The sequence below is a fragment of the Macrotis lagotis genome, chromosome X (assembly GCF_037893015.1).
Source record: "Macrotis lagotis isolate mMagLag1 chromosome X, bilby.v1.9.chrom.fasta, whole genome shotgun sequence".
Taxonomy (NCBI): Eukaryota; Metazoa; Chordata; class Mammalia; order Peramelemorphia; family Peramelidae; genus Macrotis; species Macrotis lagotis.
Genome location: NC_133666.1, coordinates 636,658,500 through 636,677,033, shown reverse-complemented (window position 1 = coordinate 636,677,033; position 18,534 = coordinate 636,658,500). Strand labels below are relative to the sequence as shown.

Below are 18,534 nucleotides of genomic sequence, written 5' to 3'. Positions count from 1 at the left end.
CAAGGCAAACGGGGTTAAGTGGCTTGCCCAAGGCCACACAGCCAGGTAATTATTAAGTGTGTGAGACTGGATTTGAACCCAGGTACTCCTGACTCCAGGGCTGGTGCTTTATCCACTACGCTACCTAGCTGCCCCCAATCTGCATTTTTTTAAAGCTTGACTCATGTGCCTTTCTCTATGGGATGTTTTTTTTTTACTCCCCTTAGTTGTTAGTACTTAACTCCCTCTTAAAATTACTACATACAAATCAGTTTACATGATATAGTTCTATCATAGACTATATGTCCTCAAAGATAAAGACTATTTTCATTTTGTCTTTGTATCCCAGAATGTAGTATAGTATCTCTCTCACACAGCAATTGTTGAGTAAAACTAGGGATGTTGTACTGTAGTAAATGGAACACCCTAGCACAAATATGGATACTTCTATGCCAAGTGGTATGGTGATTTAAAAAGTAAAATGGGGGCAGCTAGGTGGTACATTGAATAGAACACTGGCCCTGGAGTCAGGAGACCTGAGTTCAAATCCAGTCTCACACACTTAATAATTACCTGGCTGTGTGGCCTTGGGCAAGTCACTTAACCCCATTGCCTTGCAAAAACAAAAACATAAAAACTAAAATAGTCATCCAGGTCTTAGCATAATGAAGAAAGCTCAATTTACTAATCTCAACCAAAAGTGTATAAATGTGCTCCCACAGTACAAAGCAGCTATTGTTGAATCCTTGACGACAGTAGCATCATAAAAAATAGCTCATTAATAGATATAGTGTTTTTAGATCTATGAAATATAAACTCCTCTGTTTGTCTTTTAAAGCCCTTTCATAGACTGTTTCCAACCCTATCTTTGCACCATTGTTACCCTCACCCTATGGTGGTCTAACAAAACTGTCTTTCTCTTTGTACCTTACACATGGCATTCTATCTCCCATTGTTATCTTTGCACTGGCTATCCCCTATACCAGGAAGGCATTCTCTTTTCACCATTGTCTTAAGACCCAGATCAAGCACTGCCTTCTACATGACTCCCCCCCCCCCCACAAATGCTTAGTGCTCTTTCCATCTACCTTATATTAGGGTGTATATCTGTATCTCTCACAATTGATTATAAGTTCCTTGAAAGCAGGGATTGTTTCATTTTTTTGTCTTTATATCCCTGGCACATAATGCTTTGTTCTTCATTCTCAAAGAATATCATAACATCAGGGAGATGAGGCCATGACAAGAACATGAATTAGATTTGAAGGAAGGGGTGCTGTGCTAGGTTACCAGCTTCATTTTCTCCTCCAGAGCCATCTGGGTCCAGTGGTCAGATATGAATCAAAACTACTGGAGATGGCCCTGGGTAAGTGATAAGTGTCTGAGGCTGGATTCGAACTTCTGACTCCAAGGCCAGTGCTCTGTCCATTGTCCCCACATCCTTACCCTAGCGCATAGAGCAGGGCCTCGCACATAATATGTCTTTAATCAATGCTATTGATTGTTTTAAATCTCATTTTCTCCCTGATAACATATAATGTAGTTGAATCTTCTTTCTACTTTACTAGGCTATAGGGTAGGAATGACATTGATCTGTAAATCAATCAAAAAGCATTTTTTATTATCTGAATATCTTATGGGAAGATTCTCTGTCCTCAACTTCTTGAATGTACTAGTTGGCGAAGTTAATATACCATTGCTTGATATTTTTCTTTCCTTCCTTATTGCTGCAGACTGACTTTAGTAATTGGACCTCATGAATCAAAGGCCCTGAGTCTGAAGGCTGCCACAGCTCCCACCTTTTCACCATGGATCAAGATTATGAAAGACGTCTCCTTCGACAGATCAACATCCAGAATGAAAACACAATGCCTTGTGTAAGTGGTCCATTCATTTTACTATGCCATCTCTAGTTTAGTGAATGGTTTCCTACTGCCAACCCATCACTTTTTCTTTTGCCAGTTTTGTACCCTGAACCGACTTTACCAAATATCTGTACATTGATCTGGTCCTGAACTAAAGAAACTAGAAACCACTAACTTTGCCTCACTTTCTCCTCTAAAGCCATCTGGGTCCAGTGAGTGGGAGTGAGGTATACACAAGCAGCGTAAGATATGTCACTTTTTCAAGATTGCCTACAACCCTAAATATAGAAGAGACCCCACAGGTCAAGTAACTGAACAGATTATCTCTACTTGCTTCTACCTCAAGCATAAATCATGTCCTATAGCATCCTTGACAGTCACTTGCTCTTATTTTGAAGACTTTTTAGTGAGAGGAAATGATGCAAGAATTTTTTGAAGCTTATAATACTTTAAATGAAATGAATGGTAGAGGCAAGAATAGAAAAAAACATGAAAAGTGAAAGTGGAGAGGTTTAAAAAGAGAAAAGTTACTTCTCAGCATTGAAGTATGAAATCAGAATCCCTGAAAATTAGAATGAACCCCCCCAAAAAAATAAATAATCCATTGAGTCAACAAGAAAGATTAAAACAAAGTCAAAAGATTGGGAAAAAAATAGAAAAAAGTAAGGTATTTCATGTAAAATAAATTTACCTGGAAAACTAATTGAGAGAGTTTAAGACTCTTGTACTACCAGAAAGCCATGATCAAAAAAAGAGACCTCAGATCAAGAAAGATTCCTGCAATTCTTGCTCCAAACTTAGAGAAACTTTCAGCTTGTGTTAGTTCCTGAGGCCAACAACAATATACTGGAACTTAACCTGAGGCAACTCACAGTTGTTTGCCCAGACCCAAAATGGGATTTAGGAGCTTGAAAAGTTCAAACTAGAAGGACAATGATAACATTTTGCCTAGATCAGATATCTTGGGAATCATTAAAAACTTTCAGGTTCCCAGCCTGGGTCACCCCTAAAATCTCTGGAGAATCCAATTCAGTCTGTAGAGAAAGGCAGCAGAACCCAACAGAATACAAAACAAACCCCTAAGTGAAGAGTCTGGCCCTAAAGGGAGGGAGTTTAAAATGATTTTATAAAAGAACTGAGCGCAGGAAAAGACAGATTTGGAAAATGAGAGCCCAAGTCAAGATGGAAGAAGAAGAGGAGTAGGGAGAAAAGAAACTTTTTACTAAGCATCTCCCCTGTGCCAATCACTGTACTGGGCACTCTACAGAGAGCTCACTGATTTCCAAAACACATTCTGAGGTAGATGCTGCTATTACCCCTTTTTGACAGTTGAAGAAGCTGAGGCAAACAGAGGACAAGGGACTTGGACTAGAGTCACCTGGCTAGCTGTCTCAGGACAGATTTGAATGGGAACCTTCCAGACTCCAGGCCCAGCACTCTACTTCACTGCATCTACAGAAAATTAGAACTGATTTCATCTCATACCTTGTAAATTGGCAGAGATGAAAAAAATATGGGAATAATCACACACTATGAAGGTCACCACAGCTGCTCTTAAGAACAGCAGACCAGTTAGTTATTAGGAATTTGAAGGACACACTACAATGGTCATCTTTCCAACTCAAGATAACAAATTGAATGCTCAAGCAATTGACCACAGTAGAAACTATGAAGCAACTGGATAAGGATCACAGGTTCGATGCCTAAACAGCTGCTAGTAGCTAGGAGAGCAATGCAGAGTTGCCAGGAACTGATCACAAGTATAGTGTATAGTTCAAGCTTAGGTCAGCAACATGGAGTCTTTCAAAGGTCTAGGAGAATGGACTTGATACCCAGAACTGATCACAGACTTTGTTCTAGTTCCAAGCGATCCTCCTTGGTATGGAACAAGGAATCAGTGTCCAGAGCTCTCAGAAATTGGACGCTGGGATCTCCCAAAGTGTTTGAGATTGCAGGCTCAGCCCACTGAGGCAGCACTTAGGTTACCCAGAGCAGATCACTGGAAGAACAAATGAGAAGAAAGATGAGAGCAGTTATATTAGGGTTATCTAAAGCACAAACAGGAGAACCAACTCCAAAATACTTTAAAGCAAAGTGTCAAAGAAAAACACAACTTGTCCACAAGATAAATTAGGATTCTTAGAAGAATGTACAAGAATTTTTCAAAATTTAAAATATTATAAATGTAATGAATGGTAGAGGAAAGAATAGCAGAAGACATGAGAATGAAGTTGAGATTTAAAAAGAACATTTACTGCTTAGTATGAGATATCAAAACCAGAATCCTTGAAAATTAGAAGGACCAAACAAAAGCTAATTAGTCAATGAGACAAGAAGAAATATAAAAAGGAAGTCATAAGATTGGGAAAAAATTAAAAAGAAAGGTCAGATATCTCCTATAAAACAAAATGACCCACAAAACATTTTAAGGCAAAAGTTGTATTTCTTCTAACAGCCAAGGGTCATTTATGCAGTCAAACTTAAGTATAATCTGGGAATAGGGGTAGAGGTAGGAGGGATGAACTCAATGAAAAAAGAGAATTTTAAGCATTCCCTACACTGGAAAAGAAACTTTGAAATATAAACACCAAGAGGTGAGAAATATTAAAAAAAAGTGAATACAAGTGAGCAGTTTGAAAAAAACTTCATAAGGATGAAATGTTTGTATTCTAATGATGATGGGGGGGGGGGTGTGAAATATAATTTTGTTACCAGGCATTGTATAAGGAGAGGTATTTTGGGTATTTTTAAAATTTTAAATTTTTGGTATTTTTAAAAAGTCATTTTCTCTTACTGGAGAGTCTTGTTCCAGCACTGACTTGTTATGTAAAATCTATGCTATGAAAGAGCGTCTCTTTGTGGTTTTAGGTAATGTATTTATTTTTGCTCCAAACAGCATCTTCACAAGCTTCCTCAACTATTACATGTAACAAGAAAAAAAAATGCTTTTCTCTCAACAGCCTAAATAGTGCCACAAACATATTTGGATTTCAAAAGTTGCTTCATTTGCAAAAGCAGTTAGTACAGTTAAATGACATTGCTTAAATTAAGTTTAGTCAACCTACAACAACCATGTACTCTGACCATCAGGTTAAAAGTTAGCCATGTAGGGGGCAGCGAGGTGGCATACTGTATAGAGCAACAACCCTAGAGTCAGGAGGACCTGAGTTCAAATTCTCAAATTGCCTAGTTGTGTGACATTGGGAAAGTCACTTAACCCCATTAACCCTTAAATAAAAAGAAAAAAAGTTAGCCATGTAATTGTGGTTAGAGACCAATTTACAAAGTAATATTGTCCACATTTGGTGGCAAGAAAGCTCCTCAGTTGTCACTTGAAGGCAGAGGGTGGGGGGGGGTAAGGCTTGATGGTTCTCAAATATTCAAATTATGTTTTTTTTTCTGGAAAATTTTATTTATTTTGAGTTTTACAGTTTTTCCCCTATTCTCCCCCCCCCCCTCCAAGAAGGCAGTCTGTTAGTCTTTACAATGTTTCTGTGGTATACATTGATATAAGTTGAATGTGTTGAGAAAGATCCTTAAGGAAGGAAAAATATAAGAGATAGCAGAATTACATAGTAAGTTAACAGGTAGGTTTTTTTTCTAAATTAAAGGTGTGTGGGATAAGAATTCACTTTAAAAAAATATAGAGACTCCTCTGAGCAAAAAAAAAAGGAAAGTTTATTTTGGCTTTTCTCGAGAAAAGGGCATACTCCAAGTCTCACAAAGGTAGTGAAGATCAAGGAACTGCTCCGAGGTGATAGTCAAGTAACATTATATGGCCTAGCGCAATTCCCCCCTCCCTAGCATGATTCCCTCTCTTCCAACCTGATTGGTTAAGGTTTTCAGAGTTAAAAATCTTTATGCGAAAAATCTACCCAGCAACAAAGAGAAGAATAAAAGATTTTCATAAAACATTACCTCACCATTCAGATAGTGAGGGTATCAGAACACGATTTCTAATGACCTTCTGTTAAATGAATTAATGTCTGAGTATGCAAGGTCTTCTTAGTTTATCACTTATCAAAGAAGAGAAAGCAGGCTACTGTTCTCACAGTCCATTATCAAATAGGTGGCTAACTAAGACTGCAAGGACTCTTCTCTGGAAGTGTTCCACTATTTCCCTCCCTAACAGAATCAATGCAAGGTCTTTCTGGAAACAGTCCACTGTTTCACTCCCTAGCAGAATGGGAAGGGTGCCTGACTGGGAATGCAAGGTCTCTCTCCCTCTTTTTTTTTTTTTAACTTTTTTGCAAGACAATGGGGTAAGTGGCTTGCCCAAGGCCACACAACTAGGTAATTATTAAGTGTCTGAGACCGGATCTGAACCCAGGTACTCCTGATTCCAGGGCCGGTGCTTTATCTACTGCGCCCCCTAGCCGCCCCCTTGGGGAGCTCTCTCCCTCTTCTAAGAACAGTCTAAGGGTAATAGTCTGTTTTAATGATTTTTAACCCTGAAAGGACTTCACTAAGAATATTAATTCTTAAGATGGAATATCCCACTCAAAGGTAATAGTCTAAGGTCTTTGTTCAAATTCTACAATTCTTTTTTCTGGATACAGATGGTATTCTCCATTGCAGATACCCCCAAAATTATAATTCTTAATCTCTCAGAAGTGGTTTACAGATTGTTTATTTAGTTCCCCCACAGATATTTTGAATAACTGTACAAAGTACTTGTGAGATTGATTCTTGCCCTATTAATGCTGATGTAGGAGAGGATAAATATTTACAGAAAACTATAGCACAAGATAACATATCATTTGTACCAAGTATATGCTGTGGATGAGTTTATTGCGGATCAAAGGAGAAATGACTTCACACAGAAAATAGCAACAGAACTGGGCCTTGAAAGTTGAGGAAAAGTATAGCTGTTTAATGAATTTATATTGAATTAACTTAAATCAGAGGATGATAAGGGATTAAATCCTGGCTCTATTCATTACCTCTATGTCTTTGAGCAACTTGGTTTCTCTATGCATGTTTCTTCACCTACAAAATAAGGAAGTTAGAACAGATAACTTCCAAGGCCCCTGATAATCCACTGATTCTGTAAAAACTCTTCAGACACTTGGGTAGGGCAACATTCCAGACATAGGGAATAGTATGAGCAAAGTTTCAAAAGCTAGATCTCTGAACATGGAACAACCCAAAGTTCTTCATATAAATATATCTTGTACTTCCTAGGCATGTTGACTGTCACCTCAACACTCTCTCACCCTTTCTGAACTTCATTGTTTCTTTTTTTTTTAAGGTTTTTTGCAAGGCAAATGGGGTTAAGTAGCTTGCCCAAGGCCACACAGCTAGGTATATTAAGTGTCTGAGACCGGATTTGAACCCAGGTACTCCTGACTCCAAGACCAGTGCTTTATTCACTACGACGCCACCTAGCTGCCCCTGAACTTCATTGTTTCAATGGTTAATGGGGATGATAATGCTTACACAGCCAAGTACTTCCCAGAGTGATTGTGAAGGAAATTCTTGTAAACTAGAAATAGTATACTTTTTAATAGTAATTTTTCTACCCATTGACTCAGATTTTATAATTCTAGGTTGCTGAGATGAGACGAACTTTGACACCTTCCAATTCTCCCATGTCTTCTCCCAGCAAACATGGAGACCGCTTTATACCTTCTAGAGCTGGAGCCAACTGGAGCATTAATTTCCACAGAATAAATGTGAGTGGTACAAGAGCTTTGGGAAAGTCAAGTAGAAGGTATAACTATAGTATTCTTGATTACTGTATGCCTGGGGACTATAGTAAGCCACTACTGAACCAGGACAAAAGAAGATTGAGTTTTAATTGCATTTACTTCTCTATATTGCCTTGCTTTGCTATAATGTAAACTGTTTAACCTAGAATACAGCAAGGCCTAGACTAGCAAAAAAAAAAATTGTTGAACTGAAAAAAAAAAGTATTTTATAGTTTACCCCTTGTTGCTGTTTTAGCAGTGAATGTTTTGAATAATTATACATCAACTGGGGGGGGTATCTTTTATGTTGAAATAATAGTCAAAAGTCTCAATGATAGATCAAATGGAGAAAAAAAGACAAATTCATACCATTATCTTTTCCTCAGGAAAATGAGAAATCACCTAGTCAGAATCGGAAAGCAAAAGATGCCACTTCAGATAATGGCAAAGGTTGGAAACTTAATTCTCACCTTCACTCTTTGATTCCTATCGTGTACCAAGAAACATCTGTAGTAGATATGCCACCAGTGAAAACAGCTTGAAACTCTGAGCTTTGTCATTCACCCTGGGTGGGAGGTTTTCTTTCCTTATCTTTTTTTGGGGGGGGGGGGTTAAGGCAGTGGGGTTAAGTAACTTGCCCAAGGTCACACAACTAGGTAATTATTAACTGTTTGAGTTCAGATTTGAACTCGGGTCCTCCTGACTCCAGGGTGGGTGCTCTATCCACTGTGCCACCTAGCTGCCCCTCCTTATCATCTTTTACTAGAGCCACTTACATTATCCTTTGTCTATACAGATGGCCTCGCTTACTCTGCCTTGTTAAAGAATGAACTACTAGGAGCTGGGATTGAGAAAGTCCAGGATCCTCAGACAGAGGACCGCAGGCTACAACCCTCCACACCAGAAAAAAAGAGCCTCTTCACAGTGAGTTCAGGCAACAACAGTGACTTGTCTGCCATCTTGCCTCATGGCCTTGCCTAGGAGGTTTTTATTGTTTTGATTATTTTTAGTTTTTGCAAGGCTATGGGGTTAAGTGGCTTGCCCAAGGCCACACAGCTAGGTAATTATTATGTGTTTGAGGCCGGATATGAACTCAGGTACTCCTGACTCCAGGGCCAGTGCTCTATCCACTGCACCACCTAGCCGCCCCTGCCTATGAGTTTTAAAAGGAAGGGAAAATCTAGACTTAGACATTGTGGAATTTCTAAATGGATGACCAATTATTAATTACCCACTGTGTTCCAGGCACAATGCTAGGTGTTGGGGAGATAAATACATATAATTGTGTGATAGATTTTGTCCTATAGAAGATTGTACTTTAATGGAGGAAACTAAAAACCATGAAGGTAAGTAATGATCAGGTTTGATTTAAGAAGTCTTAGGGATTTTGAGTAGAACCAAAGTACAGTAGAATGTCTTCTTTTTTCCTCTAAAAATGATAAATACTGATTTGATTATTCCTAGAACAAGTAGGGGGATAGTGCTGACAAAAAAGAAAGAAAAGAATGTGGAAATTTCCGTGGCAGCATGGCAAAAATCAAGATGTCCCCTGCTAGTTAGGCTCTGTCATCCTGGTTGGATGGTTAAATAGGCTATGAAGCACAGACTGGGAGAGCGTGGATTAACTCCCAATGGGAATTTGTCTGGGTTTTCTCAAAGTTGAATGGAGTTGTTGGTAAACCACATACTTCCTTATAGATGAAAGCCCTAGGACATGAGGTTAATGTTATCTTTTTCAGTTCAAAATAGTTTCTGCTCACTTATTCTCTAGAGTGATAACACTAGTTGCATATTGAAAGAAAATGTAGGGGGGCAGAGCCAAGATGGCAACAAGAGAGGATTGTCTCTTAGGTGCTCTCTCTTAAAACTTATAAGCTAAGGACTCTAACTATATTTTTGAGAGACAAAATCCACAGAGGGACCCAGTGAGTCAGTTCTCCAACCCAAGGTAACCTGGAAAAGAGCAGAAAGGCTTGGCTCCACAGGGTTGGAGGGGTGGCCCACCAGAGCAAAGGAACTTCAGCCTCCCAGAGGCAGTCCCAGGGCGCTGAGAGCCATGGCTCACAGCAGTGGAAGAGTTTCCTGACCTACACCCCAGGGAGCACCAGGCACAACTTGGGGGGACCTCTGCCAGAGCTAGCAAGTGAAGCCCAGCCCTCAGGGCACGCGTGGTCCTGGCAGCCTAAATCCAGGAAGAGGAAGCAGAAGCTGGTAAGCAGGAGCCCCCAGGGCATGAGTGCTGAGCCTTGGGAGGGGAGTGGAGAAAGACTGCCAAACTCTCCCTGGAACAGGACTCTGAGGTTCTGACCACATTCAGATCCTGATTGCAGTCTAGGCCTTCCCATAGAACAGCAGGGCCCCCCTCACCTCAGCCCCATGGCAGAGGGATGCACTTACTATCATTCACAGACCAGGAGGGAAGATAGAGCCTCACACACTGAGATCCTTGTGGGGGGGGGGTGTCCCACTAATACTCAAAAGCTCAGAAAGCACCCCTAAAACCAGGCACGGGCTGGAGAAATGAGTAAGCAGAGAAAAAAAGAGGAACACCATTGAGAAATACTTTGATTGTGATCCCAAGAAGGATCAGAACACTCGATCTAAAGATGAGGAAGCACAAGCTCCTGTATCTAAAGACTCCAAGAAAAACAGAAATTGGGTTCAGGCTATGACAGAGCTCAAAAAAAGACTTCGAAAATCAAGTGAGGGAGATAGAAGAAAAATTGGGAAAAAACATGAGAGAGATGCAGGAAAAACATGAAAATGAAGTCAACAGCTTAGTCAAGGAGATCCAAAAAGATGCTGAAGAAACCAGCAAAAATCAAATGGATAAAACAGTTCAAAAAGTTATTGAGGAGAAGAATGCTTTAAAAAGTGGAATTGACCAGATGGAAAATGAGGTAAGAAAGCTCTCTGAGGAAAACAAATCCTTCAGACAAAGAATAGAACTGAGGGAGATTGCTGATTTTACGAGAAATCAGGACACAATACTTCAAAACCAAAAGAATGAAAAATTAGAAGAAAATGTGAAACATCTCATTGAAAAAACAACTGATGTGGAAAACAGATTTAGGAAAGATAATTTTAAAATTATTGGAATACCTGAAAGTCATGATCAGGGAAAGAGCCTTGACATCATTTTCAAAGAATTACTACAGGAAAATTGCCCTGATATCCTAGAAGCAGAGGACAAAACAGAAATGGAGAGAATCCACTGATCCCCCCAAGAAAGAGATCCCAAAAAACCAACCCCTAGGAATATAGCCAAGTTCCAGAACTCCCAACTCAAAAGAGAAAATATTACAAGCAGCCAGAAGGACACAATTCAAATATTGTGGAGCTGCAGTCAGGATCACACAGGACTTAGAAGCAACTACATTAAAGGCTTGTAGGGCTTGGAATATAATATAGCAGAAGGCAAAAGAGCTTAGAATGCAACCAAGAATCAACTACCCAGCAAAACTGAACATCCTCTTGCAGGGAAAAAGATGGACTTTCAGTTGTACCAGGGGAATTTCAAATGTTCCTGTTGGAATGGCCAGAGCTGAACAGAAGGTTTGATCTTCAAATACAGGACTTAGGTGAAACATAGAGAGTGGAGGAGATGGGGAAAATATGAGGGACTTAATGAGGATGAACTGTATGTATTCCTGTATAGAAAAATGATACTGATAATACTCATATGAACCTTCTCATTTAATAGAGCAGGTAGAAGGAGCTTTTATAGATGAAGCACAAGAGAAAGCTGAATTTGAAGATATAATGTGGTGTAAAAATGGAGTCAGTAGATAAAAGGGAAATGTAATGGGAGAAAGAAAAAGGAGAGTAGGAATAGGCTAAGATTTCATATATTATGATTTTGCTTTATTACAATGAGTTATTGCAATGATATGGAAGGGGGGGAAGGCAAGGGGGAATGAGGGAATCTTCACTCTCATCAGAGGTGGCTAGGAGAGGAAACAGCATATATATATACTCAATGGGGTATAGACATCTGGAGTAAGAAGGAGGTGCAGGGGACAGGGGGAAGGGGGGGATGTGAATGATGGAGGAGAGGATGGACCATGGTGGGAGAGTAGTCAGATGACACATTTTCTTTTTTACTTCTTGCAAGGGGCTGGGATTGGATGGCCTGTCTGAGACCATAGGGCCCGGTTGATGCTAGGCCTAAGGGGTGGTATTTGGGCTCAGGGCCTCGGATCTGTCTGCTGTGCCACTCAGCTACCCTACAGCAGAGACAGAGCGAAAGGAGAGAAAATATAGTGCATGGTAGTGGAGAAGTACGAATGGAGGGAGTTGGGATCAGCAATGGTAGAAAAATATGGAAGTAACTTTTGTGATGAACTTATCATAAAGAATGTGATCCACCCGCAACAGAGTTGGTGGTGTTGGAACACAGACTGAAACACATTTTTATTACTATTATTTTTTCGGGGGAGGTTGCAGGGCAAATGGGGCTGGGTGGCCTGCCTGGGGCCGCATAGCTGGGTGATTGTTGGGTGTCTGAGGCTGGATTTGGACCTGGGTGCTCCTGGCTCAAGGGCCAGTGCTCTGTCTGCCACCTGGCCACCCCTACTATTGTTATTACTATTTTATTTTATTTGGGGTCTTTTTGGGGGGGGTTGCATGGGGTCACACAGCTGGGTGATTGTTGGGTGTATGGAGCCAGATTTGGGCTTGGGTGCTCCTGGCTCCAGGTCTGGTGCTCTGTCCACTGCACCACCTGGCCATACCTAAAATTATTACTATTTTTTTTAGTTTTAATTTTTTTCTTTTCCCTTAACTTTATCGCTCATGTGGGTCTATAATTTTTTGGGGGGGTATTATGTTTACTCTTAAACAAGAATATTAATGTATAAAAACATTATTTGTACAAAATAAGAATAAATACATAAAAAAACAAAAACCAAATGAACTAAGAAAAAAGAAATAAAATATAAGGTAATCTAAGGAGAGGACCTGGGGGTTAAGTGGGAGAGAGACAGAGCTTCAACAGCTAAGGGACTTTGCAAAAGTGACACCTAAGTTCATGAGACCTGGAAGGAAGATAAGAATTCTGAGAGGCAGAGTTGAAGAGGCAGTGTGTTCTAGTGCTGACTTCTACAAAGAGGTAGGAGTTGTAATGTCAGGTTTGAGGAACAACTATGAGTCCAGTTTGACTAAAATGTCAAATGTGAGATAAGGCTGAAAAGGCTCATTCACCTAATGCCTAGATGAAGAATTTGGAGTTTTTCCTAGAAGCTAGTGGGGAATCACTAAACATTCTTGAGCTTAAGAAGAATACAGCTTATTTTCTATATCTCCACCCCATTCCCTTCTCCCATAGCAGGAAAGTGAAGGTGAAGAGAGAGACCTCACCATCTCCTTTGTTCTCCATAGAGAATTCCATGGGGGATTAAGCAATAATAAGGCATCACTTCCAACTCTTCTTCAATACATATAGACATGCTTTTCCTACAACCTAGTTGCTTGCAGTCATAGAATATAGAACTAGGGGGAAGAAATTTTTTGAAATCATCCAATTCAGTTACCTAGTTTTATATTTGGAGACACTGAGGCCCAGACAGGATTTGCAAGTGGTCACATGACAAATTAGTGGCAAAGCCTAGTTCTCAGATCATGAATTGTCTAGTCAATACCCCAGTTAGTGTAGCATGCCTCTTAAGATAGAAGGCTTGATAATGCTTAGTCATGTCACACCTCTCTGAGATTTTCTTCTTTCTCTGACTTTCTTAAAGGTGATGACTTGGTGCTGGTCAGTGTTCTGCTTTGCAAAATGAGAGGGTTAGTTAGCATATGTGGAGAGAGCTGTAAAAATCTCCTTTATTAGCCTAAAATTCTGGTACAGCATTGCCACCATTTAATATTGCATTATGGGACATGTATAAGAACACTTTTTCTGATCTTAAGATGCTTACATTGTTACACATTATATTGACAGCAATTGAAAAACAACTGGTTCAGGTTTGTCAGCCTTTAGCAAAATTTCTATAAAATGAAGTTAGATTCTTTTTGCTTCATTTCTCTTTTGCTTTGTGTGTAATCTTGATCTACAAGACTTATATCATTTTTGTTGTATATTTTTCCTTCTAATTTCAAATTTCCTTCTTCAGTATTCGCTCAGCACCAAGCGCTCAAGTCCTGATGATGGCAATGAAGTCTCTCCATATTCTTTGTCCCCAGTCAGCAACAAAAGGTACAGTTTGATTTCTGCACCCAAAGAATCTAAGGTTATTGGCATTCCCTTAGTATTGCCTGGGTTCTAAGCAGAGGAGCCAAATCCACTGACTGGTTTGCTGATGACTGGATTACATAACAAAAAGCCATAAATGGCAGGCTTTTGATATATGAATAGATTTTATAGAGATGAGAGAGAGATGGTATGTTAGATACTAGTTTCCATCTTTTTTTATTGCTTTTGAGAGGGTAATGATGTCATCTGTGATGTCTTGCATGTTTATGATTTGCCCTCCTTTGAAGACATCTTGAAAAACCATCTCAATACTTTTTAAATTGTCACCTCGATCAGGGATTTTTCTGTTCTGTTGTTAGGAAATAGCTGTTTCTTTGTGTTTGTTTTCTCAAGTGAAATAGTACTGCCTCATATAGTTAATCAAGTGTTAGATTCAAAATGTGATCCTTCCACTGCCATTGATAATGATCATAGACCATTGTAGTAGAAAATCTGTTCATTTTGCATCTAATTTTTCATATTCTGGTTTAAATTAAAAATGCTTTTGGGACAGCTAGGTGGCGCAGTGGATGGATAGAGCACCGGCCCTGGAGTCAGGAGTACCTGAGTTCAAATCCGGCCTCAGACACTTAATAATTACCTAGCTGTGTGGCCTTGGGTAAGCCACTTCACCCCATTGCCTTGCAAAAAAAAAAAAACCCTAAAAAAAAAATTAAAATTAATTAATTAATTAAAAATGCTTTTGAGATGATCTGGCTTAGTTAGGTCTCAACTCAACCTTTCTACTGGTATGATTTTTCCTCCACTAGCTTTTGTTGTTGTTGGGTTGGGTTTTTTTTTTTGGTTTTTTTTTTGGTTTTTTTTGGCTTTTGCAAGGCATTGGGGTGAAGTGGCTTGCCCTAGACCACACAGCTAGGTAATTAGAAAGTGTCTGAGGCCGGATTTGAACTCAGGTACTCCTGACTCCAGGGCCGGTGTTCTATTCACTGTGCCACCTAGCCACCCCCACTAGCTTTTTTGGAAATAATATTGTTCATAATTATTTTAGTCTTCTAATGAGTTTATATTTTAAGTCAATCTTGGCTGTTAGGTCTTTATGGTTGTCATTGAGGAAAATTTCTTTGTTATAATGACTACCTTGTCCATTTTTCAGTGTCAGCAGTTTATTTGAATAGGTCATAATGAAACTGTTGTGACATGAAAACATTTATATATTTATTTAGCAGAATGCCAAGCACTGGATCTATAAATAGAAAAGTAATATAATCCTTTCTCTCACAGAGCTCACATTCAAATTGTGGTAATTACACAGATAAGAATCATGCTGAGTGCATCTGCTACAAATTTATTTTAAACTTAACTGGTCCCTCACTACCACATGGCAATCCTTTTGCACCTTCCTAATTTCCACAGTGGCTTTTCTAATCTTTTGATCCTGTCTCAAAACTCCCATGGATGGCTCCCCCTTTCCCCACTTTCTTAATCTGAGAACCTAGCCTCATAACTGAAAAAAAATTTAAGCCATTTGTAGAGAGTTCCTTCCTCTTCATATCTCTCATTTGCTTTCTATCATCTCTTTTCCTTTACTTGTCATATAATGAGGTAGTCCTTCTTGCCAAAGCTAATCAAGACAGCAAGCAATCTTTTATGAGTCATACATGTACAGTTATGTTAAACATTTCCGTATTAGTCATGTAGTTCTCACTCTCTTAACCTTGCAGTCTGTCTTCAGACATCATTTAACCGAAAGTGCTCTCTAAAGTTACTAATCAACTTTTAATTTTTTTTTCAAGGCAGTGGAGTTAAGTGACTTGCGCAAGGTCACACAGCTAGGTAATTAAATGCCTGAGGTCAAATTTAAACTCAAGGTCTTCCTGACTCCAGGGAGAGTGCTCGAACCACTGTTCCACCTTCCTGCCCCTTAATCAACTTTTAATTTCTAAATCTAGTGGTCTTTTCTCAGTCCTCACCCTTTCTGACACCTGCAGTCAATGAATGTTGCTCATACTCTGATAATTCTGTAGGTTTTCATGACACTTTTCTGGTTCTCCTACCTACCTGAACACTCCTTCTCAGTCTCCTTTAATGAATCTTCTTCCAGATAATTCTTAAATGTTGTGAGGATCCCCCTAAGACATTGTCCTAAGCCTTATCCTCTTCTTCCATACTGTTTCATTGGGTGATTTCATCAGTCCCTGTGGATTGAATTATCTCTATGCTGATGATTCTCAAATCTTACTTACCCATTTCTAATATCTGTACTGACCCTCCAGTATCTCATTAGACATCTTGAACTAGTTTTCCCATCTACATCTTAAACTCAGCATGTCCAAAACTGAACTGTCTTTACCCCCATCAAGACTTCCTCCTGATTCTTCCACTGTCCACTGTTATAACTGAGTCCTAGTCAAGTATGATTCTTGACTCCTCCTTTTCTCCCTCCATCCCTTTCTCCCTCCTTTTCTCTCTCTCTCCCTCTCTCTCTCTCTCTCTCTCTCACACACACACACATACACACACACACACACACACACACACACACACACACACACACACACAAATATCTTGCTCTAAGGTTTATTGATTTTATTTACATAATATTCTCATAAATGCTCTCTTTCTCTTCTGATACCACCATTATACTGGTACAGGCTGCTCATCACCTCATGCCTAGACTCTAATCTACTAGTTGCTCTCTGGTGCACAAATTTCTTTCCACTCCAATCCATTCTCCACTCAACTGTCAGTGATTTTCCTAAAGTTAAAGTCTGACAGTCTCCCTCTCCTGTTCAATCAACTCCAGTGACTCCCAGTCCCTCCAAGAACAAATAGATCATCCAGTGTTCAAAACCCTTCACAGCCCATTCCCTTCGTACATTCCTAGTCTTCTTACATCTTATTCTCCCACTATATACTTTGCAATACAATGACAATGGCTTCTGTGTTTTTCTCAAATAACACACTTCTGTTTCCTAACTGGAGGCATGCATTTGTTCTGTACTTTGCTCTTCTCAACTGCTCCTCCTGGCTTCCTTCAAATGCTGGCTAAAACCTATCTTCTACTGGAAGCCTTTTCTGATTCCTTCTCTTGACTGTTTCCAATTTATCTTGTCTATGTCTTGTTTTGGGTGGTTTGTTTGCTCCCTCATTAGACTGTGAATATGTCTTGTTTTGAGTGGTTTGTTTGCAACCCCATTAGACTATAAACTCCTTGAGGACTAGGACTCTTGCCTTTATCATATCCCTAGTACTCAGTACAGTGTCTGGCACATACATAGTAGAGACTTAATGAATGTTTAATGACTGACTAATAGAAAGTTTCTTGTTTAGAGAATCTCATACCTTTTTTTTTTTGTCAAGGCAGTTGGGTTAAGTGACTTGCCCAGGGTCACATAGCTAGGTAATTATGAAGTGTCTGATGTCAGATTTGAACTTGGGTACTCCTGACTCTAGGGCCAGTGCTCTATCTACTGCACCACCTAGTGGCCCTGAGAATCTCAGATCTTTTTAGAATTTCTTTACTTTTTTCTCTGTAATAAATATTGACAACATAAACCACAACTATATGAGTTTGAGTTGTTGTGCCCACTTGAAGGTAAGCTCCTTAAGAACAAGAGCAGTTTTTCTTTTGTCTTGATATCCCTGCTTAGCAGATTGCTTTCTTGTAGATTGAGAAGTAGTGTTTGATGTTATTCTTGGTTTGTCAAAGGAAAGCCTCCAACCCATTCAGTTAGCTGCCTGCAACCCATTTATGTCTGAACATCAGTACTAACAATTCATTTTCTTCAGTTGGATGCTAGTCCATTTATTTGCTGGACAAAAGATTTCACTTCTAGTGAAGCAATGACTTAATTGATTTTTACAGATAGTCTATAAAGGGATTTCAAGGATTCACCCCATCTTTTTCTGCTTTTTTGCTGGTATTACAGCAGAGATGAAAGGGGCCCCAGGTTTTGAGAACCATTTTGCATTTTTCTTGAGTTCCTAGATTGTTGCCATGCTGTTATTTTATGTTCAACCTTCAGGCCTTTCCCTGCTTAATTGGACAGCAAAACATTATTGAGTCTATCTTTGGCATCTGTGGAACTTCTCAAACCTGATAGAGTTTGTGATCTGTTGACCTAGACTTTAAGAATAGGTGTTCACTTAATTTTTCAGTGAAGAAAGATCAGCTTTGTATCCCATGACCAGCATGAAGCTCTGCAAATAAATGCATAATTAAATAAATTGAATTGAATCATGGAGCCAATGTTTTATGCAAACTACTATGAATTCAAAATCAGAAGACCTGGGTTTGAATTCTAGCCCCTGCCATTTAGTTTAGGTGTGATATTAGGCAAGTCACTTCCCTCTGAGCCATACTTTTCCCAAAATATAAAATGATGAGGGAGTTAAGGCTAGGTTTTTACCCCAATTAACGTCTTTTTTTAAAAAAAAAACAAAATCATTTCCCCCTCCTCAGTTGAATATTCCTTTGTAAAAATAAAAATAAAAAAAAAGAAAATGATGAAGAAGATCCAAACACAAAAGTATATTTGTAGTCATGGTTATTATTATTTTGCTTCTGCTATATTATATTTTTTACCAGTCTTCTCTTAATTTGGAACAAATTATTTTAATAGCATTTCATTTTTCAACCCCATATCCTATGAACTGAATTTAATCATGTCACTGAATAAATATTTGAATTAATGACCTGCCTCTTGGTGTACATGAAAAGACTGAAAGGAATGGGTCTTCCTGCATTATCAATTCTTAACAATTCATCATTTACCATTAAAGGGTACTGTTTCTAATGGTAAATGTG

General features: G+C 39.1%; 1 protein-coding gene across 5 annotated transcripts in view; it reads left to right on the top strand.

The window, feature by feature from the left end:
- Positions 1 to 18,534, top strand: part of FZR1 (fizzy and cell division cycle 20 related 1) — a 92,589-nt gene that overhangs the window by 54,025 nt on the left and 20,030 nt on the right. For all 5 annotated transcript variants that reach the window (XM_074204158.1, XM_074204155.1, XM_074204159.1 and 2 more), the window contains 5 exons: positions 1,713 to 1,856; positions 7,394 to 7,519; positions 7,921 to 7,984; positions 8,331 to 8,458; positions 13,648 to 13,730. In XM_074204158.1, coding sequence (XP_074060259.1) covers positions 1,788 to 1,856; positions 7,394 to 7,519; positions 7,921 to 7,984; positions 8,331 to 8,458; positions 13,648 to 13,730 — 470 coding nt within the window. In that variant the 5' untranslated portion in view covers positions 1,713 to 1,787. The remainder of the gene's footprint in view (positions 1 to 1,712; positions 1,857 to 7,393; positions 7,520 to 7,920; positions 7,985 to 8,330; positions 8,459 to 13,647; positions 13,731 to 18,534) is intronic.